The sequence below is a fragment of the Rattus norvegicus genome, chromosome 10 (genome assembly GCF_036323735.1).
Source record: "Rattus norvegicus strain BN/NHsdMcwi chromosome 10, GRCr8, whole genome shotgun sequence".
Classification (NCBI taxonomy): Eukaryota; Metazoa; Chordata; class Mammalia; order Rodentia; family Muridae; genus Rattus; species Rattus norvegicus.
The window spans coordinates 28,166,604-28,180,330 of NC_086028.1; the positions used below are offsets into that span (position 1 = coordinate 28,166,604).

At 40.6% G+C, this 13,727-nt stretch overlaps 1 protein-coding gene across 2 annotated transcripts in view; it reads left to right on the forward strand.

The window, feature by feature from the left end:
* The window catches only part of Atp10b (ATPase phospholipid transporting 10B), a 256,073-nt gene that overhangs the window by 169,875 nt on the left and 72,471 nt on the right, over window positions 1-13,727 (forward strand). For both annotated transcript variants that reach the window (XM_017597619.3, XM_063270024.1), the window contains one exon: window positions 12,538-12,623. In XM_017597619.3, the coding sequence (XP_017453108.1) occupies window positions 12,538-12,623 (86 nt within the window). The remainder of the gene's footprint in view (window positions 1-12,537; window positions 12,624-13,727) is intronic.

Consider the following 13,727-nt stretch of genomic DNA (forward strand, 5'->3'; position numbering starts at 1 on the left):
GACCTATTCTCAGTTCAGTGGTTTGCTGCTGGCATTCGCCTCTGTATTTGCTGTATTCTGGCTGTGTCTCTCAGGAGCGATCTACATCCGGCTCCTGTCGGTCTGCACTTCTTTGCTTCATCCATCTTGTCTAATTGGGTGGCTGTATATGTATGGGCCACATGTGGGGCAGGCTCTGAATGGGAGTTCCTTCAGTCTCTGTTTTAATCTTTCCCTCTCTCTTCCCTGCCAAGGGTATTCTTGTTCCCTTTTTAGAGGAGTGAAGCATTCACATTTTGATCATCCGTCTTGAGTTTCGTTTGTTCTAGGGATCTAGGGTAATTCAAGCATTTGGGCTAATAGCCACTTATCAATGAGTGCATACCATGTATGTCTTTCTGTGATTGGGTTAGCTCACTCAGGATGATATTTTCCAGTTCCAACCATTTGCCTACGAATTTCATAAACTCGTTGTTTTTGATAGCTGAGTAATAGTCCATTGTGTAGATGTACCACATTTTCTGTATCCATTCCTCTGTTGAAGGGCATCTGGGTTCTTTCCAGCTTCTGGCTATTATAAATAAGGCTGCGATGAACATAGTGGAGCACGTGTCTCTTTTATATGTTGAGGCATCTTTTGGGTATATGCCCAAGAGAGGTATAGCTGGATCCTCAGGCAGTTCAATGTCCAATTTTCTGAGGAACCTCCAGACTGATTTCCAGAATGGTTTTACCAGTCTGCAATCCCACCAACAATGGAGGAGTGTTCCTCTTTCTCCACATCCTCGCCAGCATCTGCTGTCACCTGAGTTTTTGATCTTAGCCAATCGCACTGGTGTGAGGTGAAATCTCAGGGTTGTTTTGATTTGCATTTCCCTTATGACTAAAGATGTTGAACATTTCTTTAGGTGTTTCTCAGCCATTCGGCATTCCTCAGCTGAGAATTCTTTGTTTAGCTCTGAACCTCATTTTTTAATAGGGTTATTTGTTTCCCTGCGGTCTAACTTCTTGAGTTCTTTGTATATTTTGGATATAAGGCCTCTATCTGTTGTAGGATTGGTAAAGATCTTTTCCCAATCTGTTGGTTGCCATTTTGTCCTAACCACAGTGTCCTTTCCCTTACAGAAGCTTTGCAGTTTTATGAGATCCCATTTGTCGATTCTTGATCTTAGAGCATAAGCCATTGGTGTTTTGTTCAGGAAATTTTTTCCAGTGCCCATGTGTTCCAGATGTTTCCCTAGTTTTTCTTCTATTAGTTTGAGTGTGTCTGGTTTGATGTGGAGGTCCTTGATCCACTTGGACTTAAGCTTTGTACAGGGTGATAAGCATGGATCGATCTGCATTCTTCTACATGTTGCCCTCCAGTTGAACCAGCACCATTTGCTGAAAATGCTATCTTTTTTCCATTGGATGGTTTTGGCTCCTTTGTCAAAAATCAAGTGACCATAGGTGTGTGGGTTCATTTCTGGGTCTTCAATTCTATTCCATTGGTCTATCTGTCTGTCCCTGTACCAATAACATGCAGTTTTTATCACTATTGCTCTGTAATACTGCTTGAGTTCAGGGATAGTGATTCCCCCTGAAGTCCTTTTATTGTTGAGGATAGTTTTAGCTATCCTGGGTTTTTTGTTATTCCAGATGAATTTGCAAATTGTTCTGTCTAACTCTTTGAAGAATTGGATTGGTATTTTGATGGGGATTGCATTGAATCTGTAGATTGCTTTTGGTAAAATGGCCATTTTTACTATATTAATCCTGCCAATCCATGAGCATGGGAGATCTTTCCATCTTCTGAGGTCTTCTTCAATTTCTTTCCTCAGTGTCTTGAAGTTCTTATTGTACAGATCTTTTACTTGCTTGGTTAAAGTCACACCGAGGTACTTTATATTATTTGGGTCTATTATGAAGGGTGTCGTTTCCCTAATTTCTTTCTCGGCTTGTTTCTCTTTTGTATAGAGGAAGGCAACTGATTTATTTGAGTTAATTTTATACCCAGCCACTTTGCTGAAGTTGTTTATCAGCTTTAGTAGTTCTCTGGTGGAACTTTTGGGATCACTTAAATATACTATCATGTCATCTGCAAATAGTGATATTTTGACCTCTTCTTTTCCGATCTGTATCCCTTTGATCTGCTTTTGTTGTCTGATTGCTCTGGCTAGAACTTCAAGAACTATATTGAATAAGTAGGGAGAGAGTGGGCAGCCTTGTCTAGTCCCGGATTTTAGTGGGATTGCTTCAAGTTTCTCTCCATTTAGTTTAATGTTAGCAACTGGTTTGCTGTATATGGCTTTTACTATGTTTAGGTATGGGCCTTGAATTCCTATTCTTTCCAGGACTTTTATCATGAAGGGGTGTTGAATTTTGTCAAATGCTTTCTCAGCATCTAATGAAATGATCATGTGGTTCTGTTCTTTCAGTTTGTTTATATAATGGATCACGTTGATGGTTTTCCGTATATTAAACCATCCCTGCATGCCTGGGATGAAGCCTACTTGATCATGGTGGATGATTGTTTTGATGTGCTCTTGAATTCGGTTTGCCAGAATTTTATTGAGTATTTTTGCGTCGATATTCATAAGGGAAATTGGTCTGAAGTTCTCTCTCTTTGTTGTGTCTTTGTGTGGTTTAGGTATAAGAGTAATTGTGGCTTCGTAGAAGGAATTCGGTAGTGCTCCATCTGTTTCAATTTTGTGGAATAGTTTGGATAATATTGGTATGAGGTCTTCTATGAAGGTTTGATAGAATTCTGCACTAAACCCGTCTGGACCTGGGCTCTTTTTGGTTGGGAGACCTTTAATGACTGCTTCTATTTCCTTAGGAGTTATGGGGTTGTTTAACTGGTTTATCTGTTCCTGATTTAACTTCGATACCTGGTATCTGTCTAGGAAATTGTCCATTTCCTGAAGATTTTCAAATTTTGTTGAATATAGGTTTTTATAGTAAGATCTGATGATTTTTTGAATTTCCTCTGAATCTGTAGTTATGTCTCCCTTTTCATTTCTGATTTTGTTAATTTGGACGCACTCTCTGTGTCCTCTCGTTAGTCTGGCTAAGGGTTTATCTATCTTGTTGATTTTCTCAAAGAACCAACTTTTGGTTCTGTTGATTCTTTCTATGGTCCTTTTTGTTTCTACTTGGTTGATTTCAGCTCTGAGTTTGATTATTTCCTGCCTTCTACTCCTCCTGGGTGTATTTGCTTCTTTTTGTTCTAGAGCTTTTAGGTGTGCTGTCAAGCTGCTGACATATGCTCTTTCCTGTTTCTTTCTGCAGGCACTCAGCACTATGAGTTTTCCTCTTAGCACAGCTTTCATTGTGTCCCATAAGTTTGGGTATGTTGTATCTTCATTTTCATTAAATTCTAAAAAGTTTTTAATTTCTTTCTTTATTTCTTCCTTGACCAGGTTATCATTGAGTAGAGCATTGTTCAATTTCCACGTATATGTGGGCATTCTTCCCTTATTGTTATTGAAGACCAGTTTTAGGCCGTGGTGGTCCGATAGCACGCATGGGATTATTTCTATCTTTCTGTACCTGTTGAGGCCCGTTTTTTGACCAATTATATGGTCAATTTTGGAGAAAGTGCCATGAGGAGCTGAGAAGAAGGTATATCCTTTTGCTTTAGGATAGAATGTTCTATAAATATCTGTTAAGTCCATTTGGCTCATGACTTCTCTTAGTCTGTCGACATCACTGTTTAATTTCTGTTTCCATGATCTGTCCATTGATGAGAGTGGGGTGTTGAAATCTCCCACTATTATTGTGTGAGGTGCAATGTGTGTTTTGAGCTTTAGTAAGGTTTCTTTTATGTATGTAGGTGCCCTTGTATTTGGGGCATAGATATTTAGGATTGAGAGTTCATCTTGGTGGATTTTTCCTTTGATGAATATGAAGTGTCCTTCCTTATCTTTTTTGATGACTTTTAGTTGGAAATTGATTTTGTTTGATATTAGAATGGCTACTCCAGCTTGCTTCTTCTGACCATTTGCTTGGAAAGTTGTTTTCCAGCCTTTCACTCTGAGGTAGTGTCTGTCTTTGTCTCTGAGGTGTGTTTCCTGTAGGCAGCAGAATGCAGGGTCCTCGTTGCGTATCCAGTTTGTTAATCTATGTCTTTTTATTGGGGAGTTGAGGCCATTGATATTGAGAGATATTAAGGAATAGTGATTATTGTTTCCCTTTATATTCATATTTGGATGTGAGGTTATGTTTGTGTGCTTTCATTCTCTTTGTTTTGTTGCCAAGACGATTAGTTTCTTGCTTCTTCTAGGGTATAGCTTGCCTCCTTATGTTGGGCTTTACCATTTATTATCCTTTGTAGTGCTGGATTTGTAGAAAGATGTTGTGTAAATTTGGTTTTGTCATGGAATATCTTGGTTTCTCCATCAATGTTAATTGAGAGTTTTGCTGGATACAGTAACCTGGGCTGGCATTTGTGTTCTCTTAGGGTCTGTATGACATCAGTCCAGGATCTTCTGGCCTTCATAGTTTCTGGCGAGAAGTCTGGTGTGATTCTGATAGGTCTCCCTTTATATGTTACTTGACCTTTTTCCCTTATTGCTTTTAATATTCTTTCTTTATTTTGTGCGTTTGGTGTTTTGACAATTATGTGACGGGAGGTGTTTCTTTTCTGGTCCAATCTATTTGGAGTTCTGTAGGCTTCTTGTATGTCTATGGGTATCTCTTTTTTTAGGTTAGGGAAGTTTTCTTCTATGATTTTGTTGAAGATATTTACTGGTCCTTTGAGCTGGGAGTCTTCACTCTCTTCTATACCTATTATCCTTAGGTTTGATCTTCTCATTGAGTCCTGGATTTCCTGTATGTTTTGGACCAGTAGCTTTTTCCGCTTTACATTATCTTTGACAGTTGAGTCAATGATTTCTATGGAATCTTCTGCTCCTGTGATTCTCTCTTCCATCTCTTGTATTCTGTTGGTGAAGCTTGTATCTACAGCTCCTTGTCTCTTCTTTTGGTTTTCTATATCCAGGGTTGTTTCCATGTGTTCTTTCTTGATTGCTTCTATTTCCATTTTTAATTCCTTCAACTGTTTGATTGTGTTTTCCTGGAATTCTTTCAGGGATTTTTGCGATTCCTCTCTGTAGGCTTCTACTTGTTTATTAATGTTTTCCTGTGTTTCCCTAAGTGTGTTCATGTCTTTCTTGAAGTCCTCCAGCATCATGATCAAATATGATTTTGAAACTAGATCTTGCTTTTCTGGTGTGTTTGAATATTCCATGTTTGTTTTGGTGGGAGAATTGGGCTCCGATGATGGCATGTAGTCTTGGTTTCTGTTGCTTGGGTTCCTGAGCTTGCCTCTCGCCATCAGATTATCTCTAGTGTTACTTTGTTCTGCTATTTCTGACAGTGGCTAGACTGTCCTATAAGCCTGTGTGTCAGGAGTGCTGTAGACCTGTTTTCCTCTCTTTCAGTCAGTTATGGGGACAGAGTGTTCTGCTTTCCGGCGTGTAGTTTTTCCTCTCTACAGGTCTTCAGCTGTTCCTGTGGGCCTGTGTCTTGAGTTCACCAGGCAGCTTTCTTGCAGCAGAAAATTTGGTCTTACCTGTGGTCCCAAGGCTCAGGTTCGCTCGTGGGGTGCTGCCCAGGGGCTCTCTGCAGCGGCAGCAACCAGGAAGACCTGTGCCGCTGTTTCCGGGAGCTTCAGTGCACCAGGGTTCCAGATGGTCTTTGGCTTTTTCCTCTGGCGTCCGAGATGTGTGTGCAGGGAGCAGTCTCTTCTGGTTTCCCAGGCTTGTCTGCCTCTCTGAAGGTTTAGCTCTCCCTCCCACCTAGATGCCCTATTAACACGCTTTTTTTTTTTTTTAAAAGAGTGGGTAAAGGGGAATTAAAAATTCCCCAATTCTATAGCATTCCTCCACACTTCTGTGTTCTACCAGCCTTGTAACCCTTTTTTTGGTGTGACTAGGCAAGGTGTCCTTGCCCATACTTTTTGTTGGGCTAATTAATCCAAGTCCAGGAATTTTCATGGTGGCCCCCTCACCTGAGCACCGTGGATAAATGGACTCAGCAGTAAGCAATCATAGTGATAACTGATTCCATTCTTCTTTTTAACAGACATCCTTGGCTCATAGTAGAATCTGGATGAATAAATGTGTTCTGTGTTAGAGGAAAGCCTGGCTGTTTCCTGTCCTTTGATGAACACAGAATGTCTTGAATGACAGAGGGGTTTCCAAACAATCTGAAACATGAATCTTGTAGTCAAAGAACATATAACTGTGTGTCACTGTTACCTTACAAGTATGGTTCTCAATTTTCCTAATGTTGTAATCTTTTAACGCAGTTCCTCATGTTTTGGTAACCCCCAACCATAAAAATATTTGTGTTGCTACTTCAAACTGCAGTAGCATAAACACAGTTTTGCTACTGTTATGAATCATAAGGTAAATATCTGAAATGGAGGAATTCTGATATGAATGACCCCCTGATCATTCAACCCCCAAAGGGGTCACAACCCACGGGTTGAGAACCACTACTTTATAGCTTCAAGACCTTGTGTGACTCCACAACATGCAGTAATGCTTTCAATGTTCATTAGCAAAGAAAACACAGATTTAGCGAAACTGCTGTGGAATTGGTGACCTTCTGTGGGAATTAGTCATTTACCAATCTTGATTTAAAACATGAGTCTCTAAACAAAAGGGTGTTAGTATAGGAAGGGGTACGTATAGTAAAATCAGGAAGGCCACACTGTGAGTGAGGTAAAATGAGGGGCAGAGAGAAAATAAACAGGATTATTAAACGTGTATCTGAAGTTGTCATGGAACAAATGTAAATACTTAAAATATAAACGATTTGGAACAAGAATAATTAAAAATAAAATTCTCACAAAATTTGAAAAGTACATCTATGTTAGGAGTCCTGGTTTTGCCCTACAGATCACATTGGAAGTCATTAAAGGGAGACCTAGGGATACTACCGTATACCAAGGAACAAACACAAAAACACTTAGAGATTTGACAATTTAACAAGATGTTATAAGTACATGTGAGTGATTAGATATTAAGTATTGTCTAAGTTTAAAAACACAGACTACTACAGTGTGTGGTGAAGAGATGGGGCCTTAGGAGATTAAAAACCTTGGGCTTACATCCAAAAATGCAAGTTTTGAAAGAATAGCAAATACAGAAAATTTGAAAATAAATCAACACTCAGTTTTCTCTCCAATAAAAATGGGACTAATTTGTTTTGAATACTTGGTAAAAATCATTAAGACTAAAGATGATAAAGTAAATAAAGGGTGTCATTCTGTGAATTAGAATTAAAAACACCCAAAAGAAAGTATGCCGTGTGGCCATGAAATTCGGTGGCCATTACAGTGACTTAGTGTTCTTTTCTTCACAAGTAAAAGAATTCTGTGAGACTGGTTCTAGATAATCAAAAAAAAAAAAAAAAGGAATTGTTATATGAATGTGGTAGGAAAAGGAAGGGAAGGAAGAGCATATAGTAAGGTTCAGAGGTCAAAAAGAAAACTTGAGGGATTGAGCTTAGAAACCACAACTAGGAATCCACGATGACAGTGAAGAATTGGGAGCAGTAGTAAGTTAACAGTCTTGGGTGATTTTCCTTCCTGGAGTCATTGCACTCAGCTCACAGTCCCACCGCAGGACAGCATAAGAGGCAGGACACCTTGGCTTACATCGAGATGTGAGCAGGAGGATGAAGGCACTTCAGTAACTTGTTTTGCAAAGAACAACAATGATCTTTGAGATGAGTAAACATGGAGCAGTGGTCCACTGGAATTTCAAAAACTAAAGCATGGACTTGTCAACCAGTTTTACTGAATGTCTTGAAAATCCATTGTGAAAATAGTTTAACAGAAAGTGAAGTTAGAAAAGTAAAACTGGAAGAACATGCAATGGGTTTCCTGTTCTAACCTTTTCTAGCTGTTAGAATGTGCTCCGGGAGATTGCTTTAGTTTACACTTCCTGGTAGCCTTGACAGTGGCCAGTTTGTTGTATCTGAGACACAGATCAGCCAAGAGTAAGACGACACAACCTGGGTAGTTATGACACCCTGACTTTTGGCCCACTTTGTTTTGATTCCAAAGGTAGCACGGGGACACGCCTGAGCAAGACTGGGAACTGGGCGTTATTTCTTTGCTATCAGAGTTGTTTTGTGTCAATACCTACTTCCTCCTCTCTGAGTCTCTTCCCCTTCCCCCAAGATTCAGATCCTGATAGTCAATAAGTACTCAAAATCATGAACGAGAAAAGAAGGAGTGCATGAGACCTCAACTTTGAAGACAGTTTTTGTGAGTGAGCTATCCTAATTTGCATTCTGTTACTATAGTCAAGACATGACCAAAAGCAGTTTGGGTTGAAAAGAGTTTATTTCCTCTTATAGCTTATTCATCATAAAGGGGAGTCAGGGCAAGAATTCAAGGCAGGAACTGAAGCGGAGACCATGGAGTGCTGTTTACTAGCTTGCTCCTCCTGGCTTGCTAACTTTACTTCCTTATGCCCTAGGACCACCTACCCAGGGATGCCACTACCCACCATGGGTACTTCTGTATCAATCAAGAAAATGCCCCCACAGATTTTTCTCACAGGCATATCTGATGGAGATAATTCCTCAACTGAGGAGCCCTCTGCCCAGACAACTCTAGCTTATATAAAGTTGACACAAGGACTAATCAGCACGTAGGTCAAAGAATTCCCATAAAAGAAGTGGTCTTGTTCCTACAAACGGAGGCTACGGTTATACCTGGGACTGTCCTGATTGTGTGGCATAGTCTTCACAATGTAATCTATTACTGTGTCCTTACCCATCACCTTCCATGGACATCCCTTAAAACCCCTCTCTCCAGCACCAACGTCACACTCTAAGACCATGATGGCATACCAATTGAAACAAGGAACTCTAAGATTTGCCCTAAAAGGAAAGTAACAGTCTTTTAAAAGCTGTATAGACCTAGGCATGTACATGTGAAGTAGACACAGCACATTTAAAAAAAAAAAAAAAACAGCTAGCTCCTCTAATTGGCTAAAGTGAAAGGATCTACCAGGAGTAAGTAAACTTCACAGAAGATAGTTTTTTAAAATGATAAATTATTATCCCCACAAACTATTTTCTTACCATTTTAATGTAACACAGGGATAGTAAATGGAACCTGGCAGCTGACAGTAACTCCAGCTCAAGGGACACAACATTCTTTTCTGCACACTAAGGGCATCTACACTCACATGTACATACCACGCACGCATACTTTAAACAATAATAAACATTTGCAAAAGCAGTGTTCTTGTGTCTTCTGCATCCATTTTGGAGAGTGTGGGAAGGAACCAAGGAGGCAGGTAGCAAGAGAGGGCAAAAACAGCCCTCTGCGAGATGCAGACAGAGGATCCCACGAGCAGTGCCTAGAAAGAAGGAACCAGAAAAAAGACACAGGAGAGGGTTTGCTCTGAGCAAGCACAGAGTAAGAGACTCAACCTTCACCATGGCCATGACCAGAGCCCCACAGGGTGTAATTCAATGAGCAGTAGGGACTCAGAGCTGCTACGGGATTATTAGCTGCCACTGCTTTTAGAAACCCAGCAATGAACTGAGTGCTATGGGTCAGGACCAAAGCACATGGCTTAATCAAGAGCACAAAAGCAGCTGACAAATTACAACATGATTTGTCATCATCTCAGGACTCACTGTCCCTGAAAGAATCAATACCTGGAGGGACAAGAGCCATATTTTTAGTAACTCCTGGATGGGCCATTTATTTCAAGTGAGTAGAGAGTTTATTTATGTTGGCGCCCCCATGGGTGTAATGGACAGTATATTTACACAAAGGCAGAAAATGCTATCATTACTTCTAATAAAATTGCCCCTTTGAAGAGCTGTAGCTTACCACCCTGAGTGATAAATTTACTAGCTCAGATGCTCGGAACTCTACTCAGGGACTGTGCCCACTTCAGTCTTCAACATTGCTGCCTTCTGTTTGGATAGAATGATATGCATTGCAGAATTCTTCCATACAGATTCTATCTACTAAGGCACCAACGAGGCAGGCAGGGCTGGCAATATTAACTGCATTCTACAGTTGGAGAAACCAAGGCTCAACTGTTAAATGCATTGGTGAGCACTAGAGCTGGAAAGCAATGTCTCATCATCTCTAGTTGATTTTACCCCTGTTTTACTATATCTGAAACAACTTCAAAGAGAGAGACTTTCTATAGTCAAAACAAATGATAAAAATATTCAATCTGAAAAGAACGTAAAGAAATAGGGTATATCTTTGCAATAGGCTTTTTTTTCCGGTGTTCATAAAAGTATTTAAATTAGCATTCAAAATGTTCAAGGCAGGCTGAGAAAGAGGGCACAGTAAGTAATGTGCTTCCTACGGGGACATGAGGACCTGGCTTGGAATCCCAGCACCTATGTAAAAAGTTGGGCATAGCAGTGTCTGTTTGTAATCTTGGTGCTAGGGAGAGTGGGCGAGGAAGAACTAGAGCATGTGGGCCAGCTGGACTAGTCTAATCAGTGATTCAGTAAGATACGCGGTCTCAAAATAAAATAAATAAGGTATAGAGCATTAAGGAAGGCATGAGATATTGACTTCTGACCTACTCACATGCAGACATACATATACATCACATGCACACGTGTTGTCTGAAAGAGTATTCCAGATACAGGACCATGAACTCATTTTTGAAATGCAAAAATGTATATGAACATGCATACATGCATATGTATGTGGCTATTTCTAAGCCCTGGAAATGTATTATACATAAACCATGTTGGCTGTGGCTGTCTGTAGTTAACGGGCCTGTCACCCCTTCTTTTACTGTTGTAGGTGTTGTTTTAAGACAATGTCTTGCTTCACCCCTTCTTTTACTGTTGTTTTCATCTTGGCACTGACTCTTCTGCTTCAGTGTTCTGAGAGCGGAAAGGGCTACCATTACCATGAAAAGCCCTTCCTTAGCCCCATATGTTTCTATGTCACCCAGTATGGTAGCCACTAGCCACATGTAGATACTCAAGCTTAGTTTCAATTCAATTACATTTGAAAAACTGCAATTGTCCAAATCAGCATACTTCACACACTCAGTGGCCACACTGATGGCTTCCATACTGGATGAAACAGACTTAGATTGTCCACCATTGGGCAGCTCTGGACTACACACAAACCCAGAGATGCTAGAGAAACATCAATACCATCACATTGCTTTCTGGTACTTTTTATTCTTTGACAGTGTCATACACTTATACCATGAATATTAATCATATCTACCCATGACTACCTCTCTCCAAGTCATCCTTCGCGTCTTCAACCCAATCTCCCTCCCAATTTCATATCTTTATTTACTGTTATTAATAAGCCCTGAATCCAATTAGTGCTGCCCACGTGTTCATGGCCTGCTCCGTGGGAGGGATTCTAAGCCTATTATTGCGGAGCCTATGGCTGCGGAGATCATAGGCCTTAGATAGGAATCTACAGTTATTTTTGCTGACTGTCCATCCTAACAAACTGCAACCTACGACATGTTCTTGCACAGCTTGGGTCTCAAAAGCCAGACTATGGATAACAAAGAAATGAAGAAATGACAGAAGAAATGACAGAGACATGTATAGTAGAGCTGGGATCTCAGACGAGGAAGGTGCAGCACCCTAGAAGCTCAGTGTGTTTATTATGCACAACTGATTAAGGCAGTGGATAAAATAAATTGCCTACAGTTAAACAAGTAGGTGGGGTTATTACAAACATATAAGCAATGAGATAGCATTATTGTATAGAGCTGAACAAGGAGGTAGGTTTAGCTAATCTTGGTGTGAGGGATCTCTGTAGGGTACCAGTCTTTAAGCCATAAACACGGGAAGGAGACCTATGCGAAGATTTTCTCCATACACTGTCAACATTCACACTCATACCAGAGGAAGATTTTGCTGCTTCCTGTGTCTAAGGCATTGATCTCTTATGTGACTATACCCATGTTAACAACACACATTCATTCAGAAATCATTTGCTCCTTACAGTTCTAAGTTATTTGTTTAAATTCATAGATTTGTGCTGTTCTCAACTACAGTCAGGGAAGGTTCTTTTTACAGTGGGTGGGGGTCAAATGAAACTCATGAGGTCAAAGCAACAAAAACAGTAACTGCATAGCTGAATGGCTATGGGTGGGCTTTCAAGGCCATCCTCCCATGGGAAAGATCTTGAACCTGGTATTGTAGACTTTGTCAAAAGCCTGGGACTATGGAGATCATAGGTCCTAGATAGGAATCTACACTTATTTTAAGTGAATGTTCATGCTATCAAGGTTCAGGGAACATCATGGAAGAGGGAGGCAGCAAAACTGCATGAGCCTATGGGCAGGAAGAGAGCTGTGCAATGCTGACTTGTGCTGCATCCACCTACCTTTAGTCTACACCCAACTTTGTGTTCACATCATCTTTGAGGAGGTAACTGTAACCTGACATGCTTGAAGCATCACAGTGTGGCAAAACACAGTGACCGCATTTGTGATGTCCATAGTAGCAATTAGCTTTCTCTGGGAGCCTATGGAGACTAGCTCCCTTTGACGCAACTGCCTCACAAGGTCTTCTTCTCTTTCCCAGGAGGTGCAGTTCCAACCAGAGCACTTCCACAGTACCATCGTGTGTGAGAAGCCGAACAATCATCTCAGCAAGTTTAAAGGGTACATGTAAGTATCCAGGTCCCCTGGGCTGCTAGTAAACATCTCCTCCATATTTCCTTGAGATGACCAGACAATTAAGGGTCCAGATCCTGAGGTTATAGATATTTGACTAGACTAGGGCTTATGTCGTAGTTCTCCCAACAATAAATGGGGTGAGCTGGATCAATTTATTTACCTATGTGTTCCTTGGTTGCTATCTTTGCAGTATAAAATGTATAAAACCTATTTAGCAGCACTTCTCGTCCCTAAAAACCAAATTGTGTAACATATGCAGAACTCAGGTTTGCAAAACTGGGCCAAAAAAAATGCCATTTAATCATAGATGTTTGTGTTCGAATTGTTATTCTTCAGCTTTGGTTAAGCCTCAGAATTTCACACTAATTCTGGCCCACATGAAAAAGTTGATCTATGAGTAAATTCAGTAAGAATCAAAAGCATGGCTATGAGCAAGTGACTAGCCTTGTCCAAGGCCACAGTAGTTCTCCGAATACCATCTTATGTGGTCTTTACAGCCACCAAGGATATAGGGACTATGTTCTCCATGTTTCAGATGGGGAATCTTGTGCTCTCTAGACCTCTGAATTCACCCAGAATTTCACAGCAGGTAGCAAACATCTCGAAAATGATGTGTTTTCAATAGCCCTGCTTCCCACAACAGGTTCACTGTATCCGGAACAGTGTTGCCCCCACACCTCACCAATATGGTTCCAGTCTACTGGGATGCTTTCTTCCCAGACTCATGCTCAGCCCATGTGTGAACTCATGAGGATAAATGTAAGAGAGGGAAAAAAGAATACAGATGCATACAGTACCCTTGAAGCTATTTACCTTTCAAATACACAGTAAGGGTGGATGGAGATATTGAGAGAAATACGGGAGCTGGGGAAGAGTTCTTTGTATACATCTGTCATGGGAAAAGCTACTCATTGTCTCTGGCAAACACAATGCCCATCATGCCTGAGATGCTGGATTTGGTTGCTCCAAGTGATCTGTGCCTTGAACCAATCTCCCTATTATCCTAGAGATCAGCTTCATGCCTTGGTTTTCTCCATGACTCTTTCTCCATCGAACTCACACTATTGCAGGTGTCCTGTCTCATTGTCATTGATT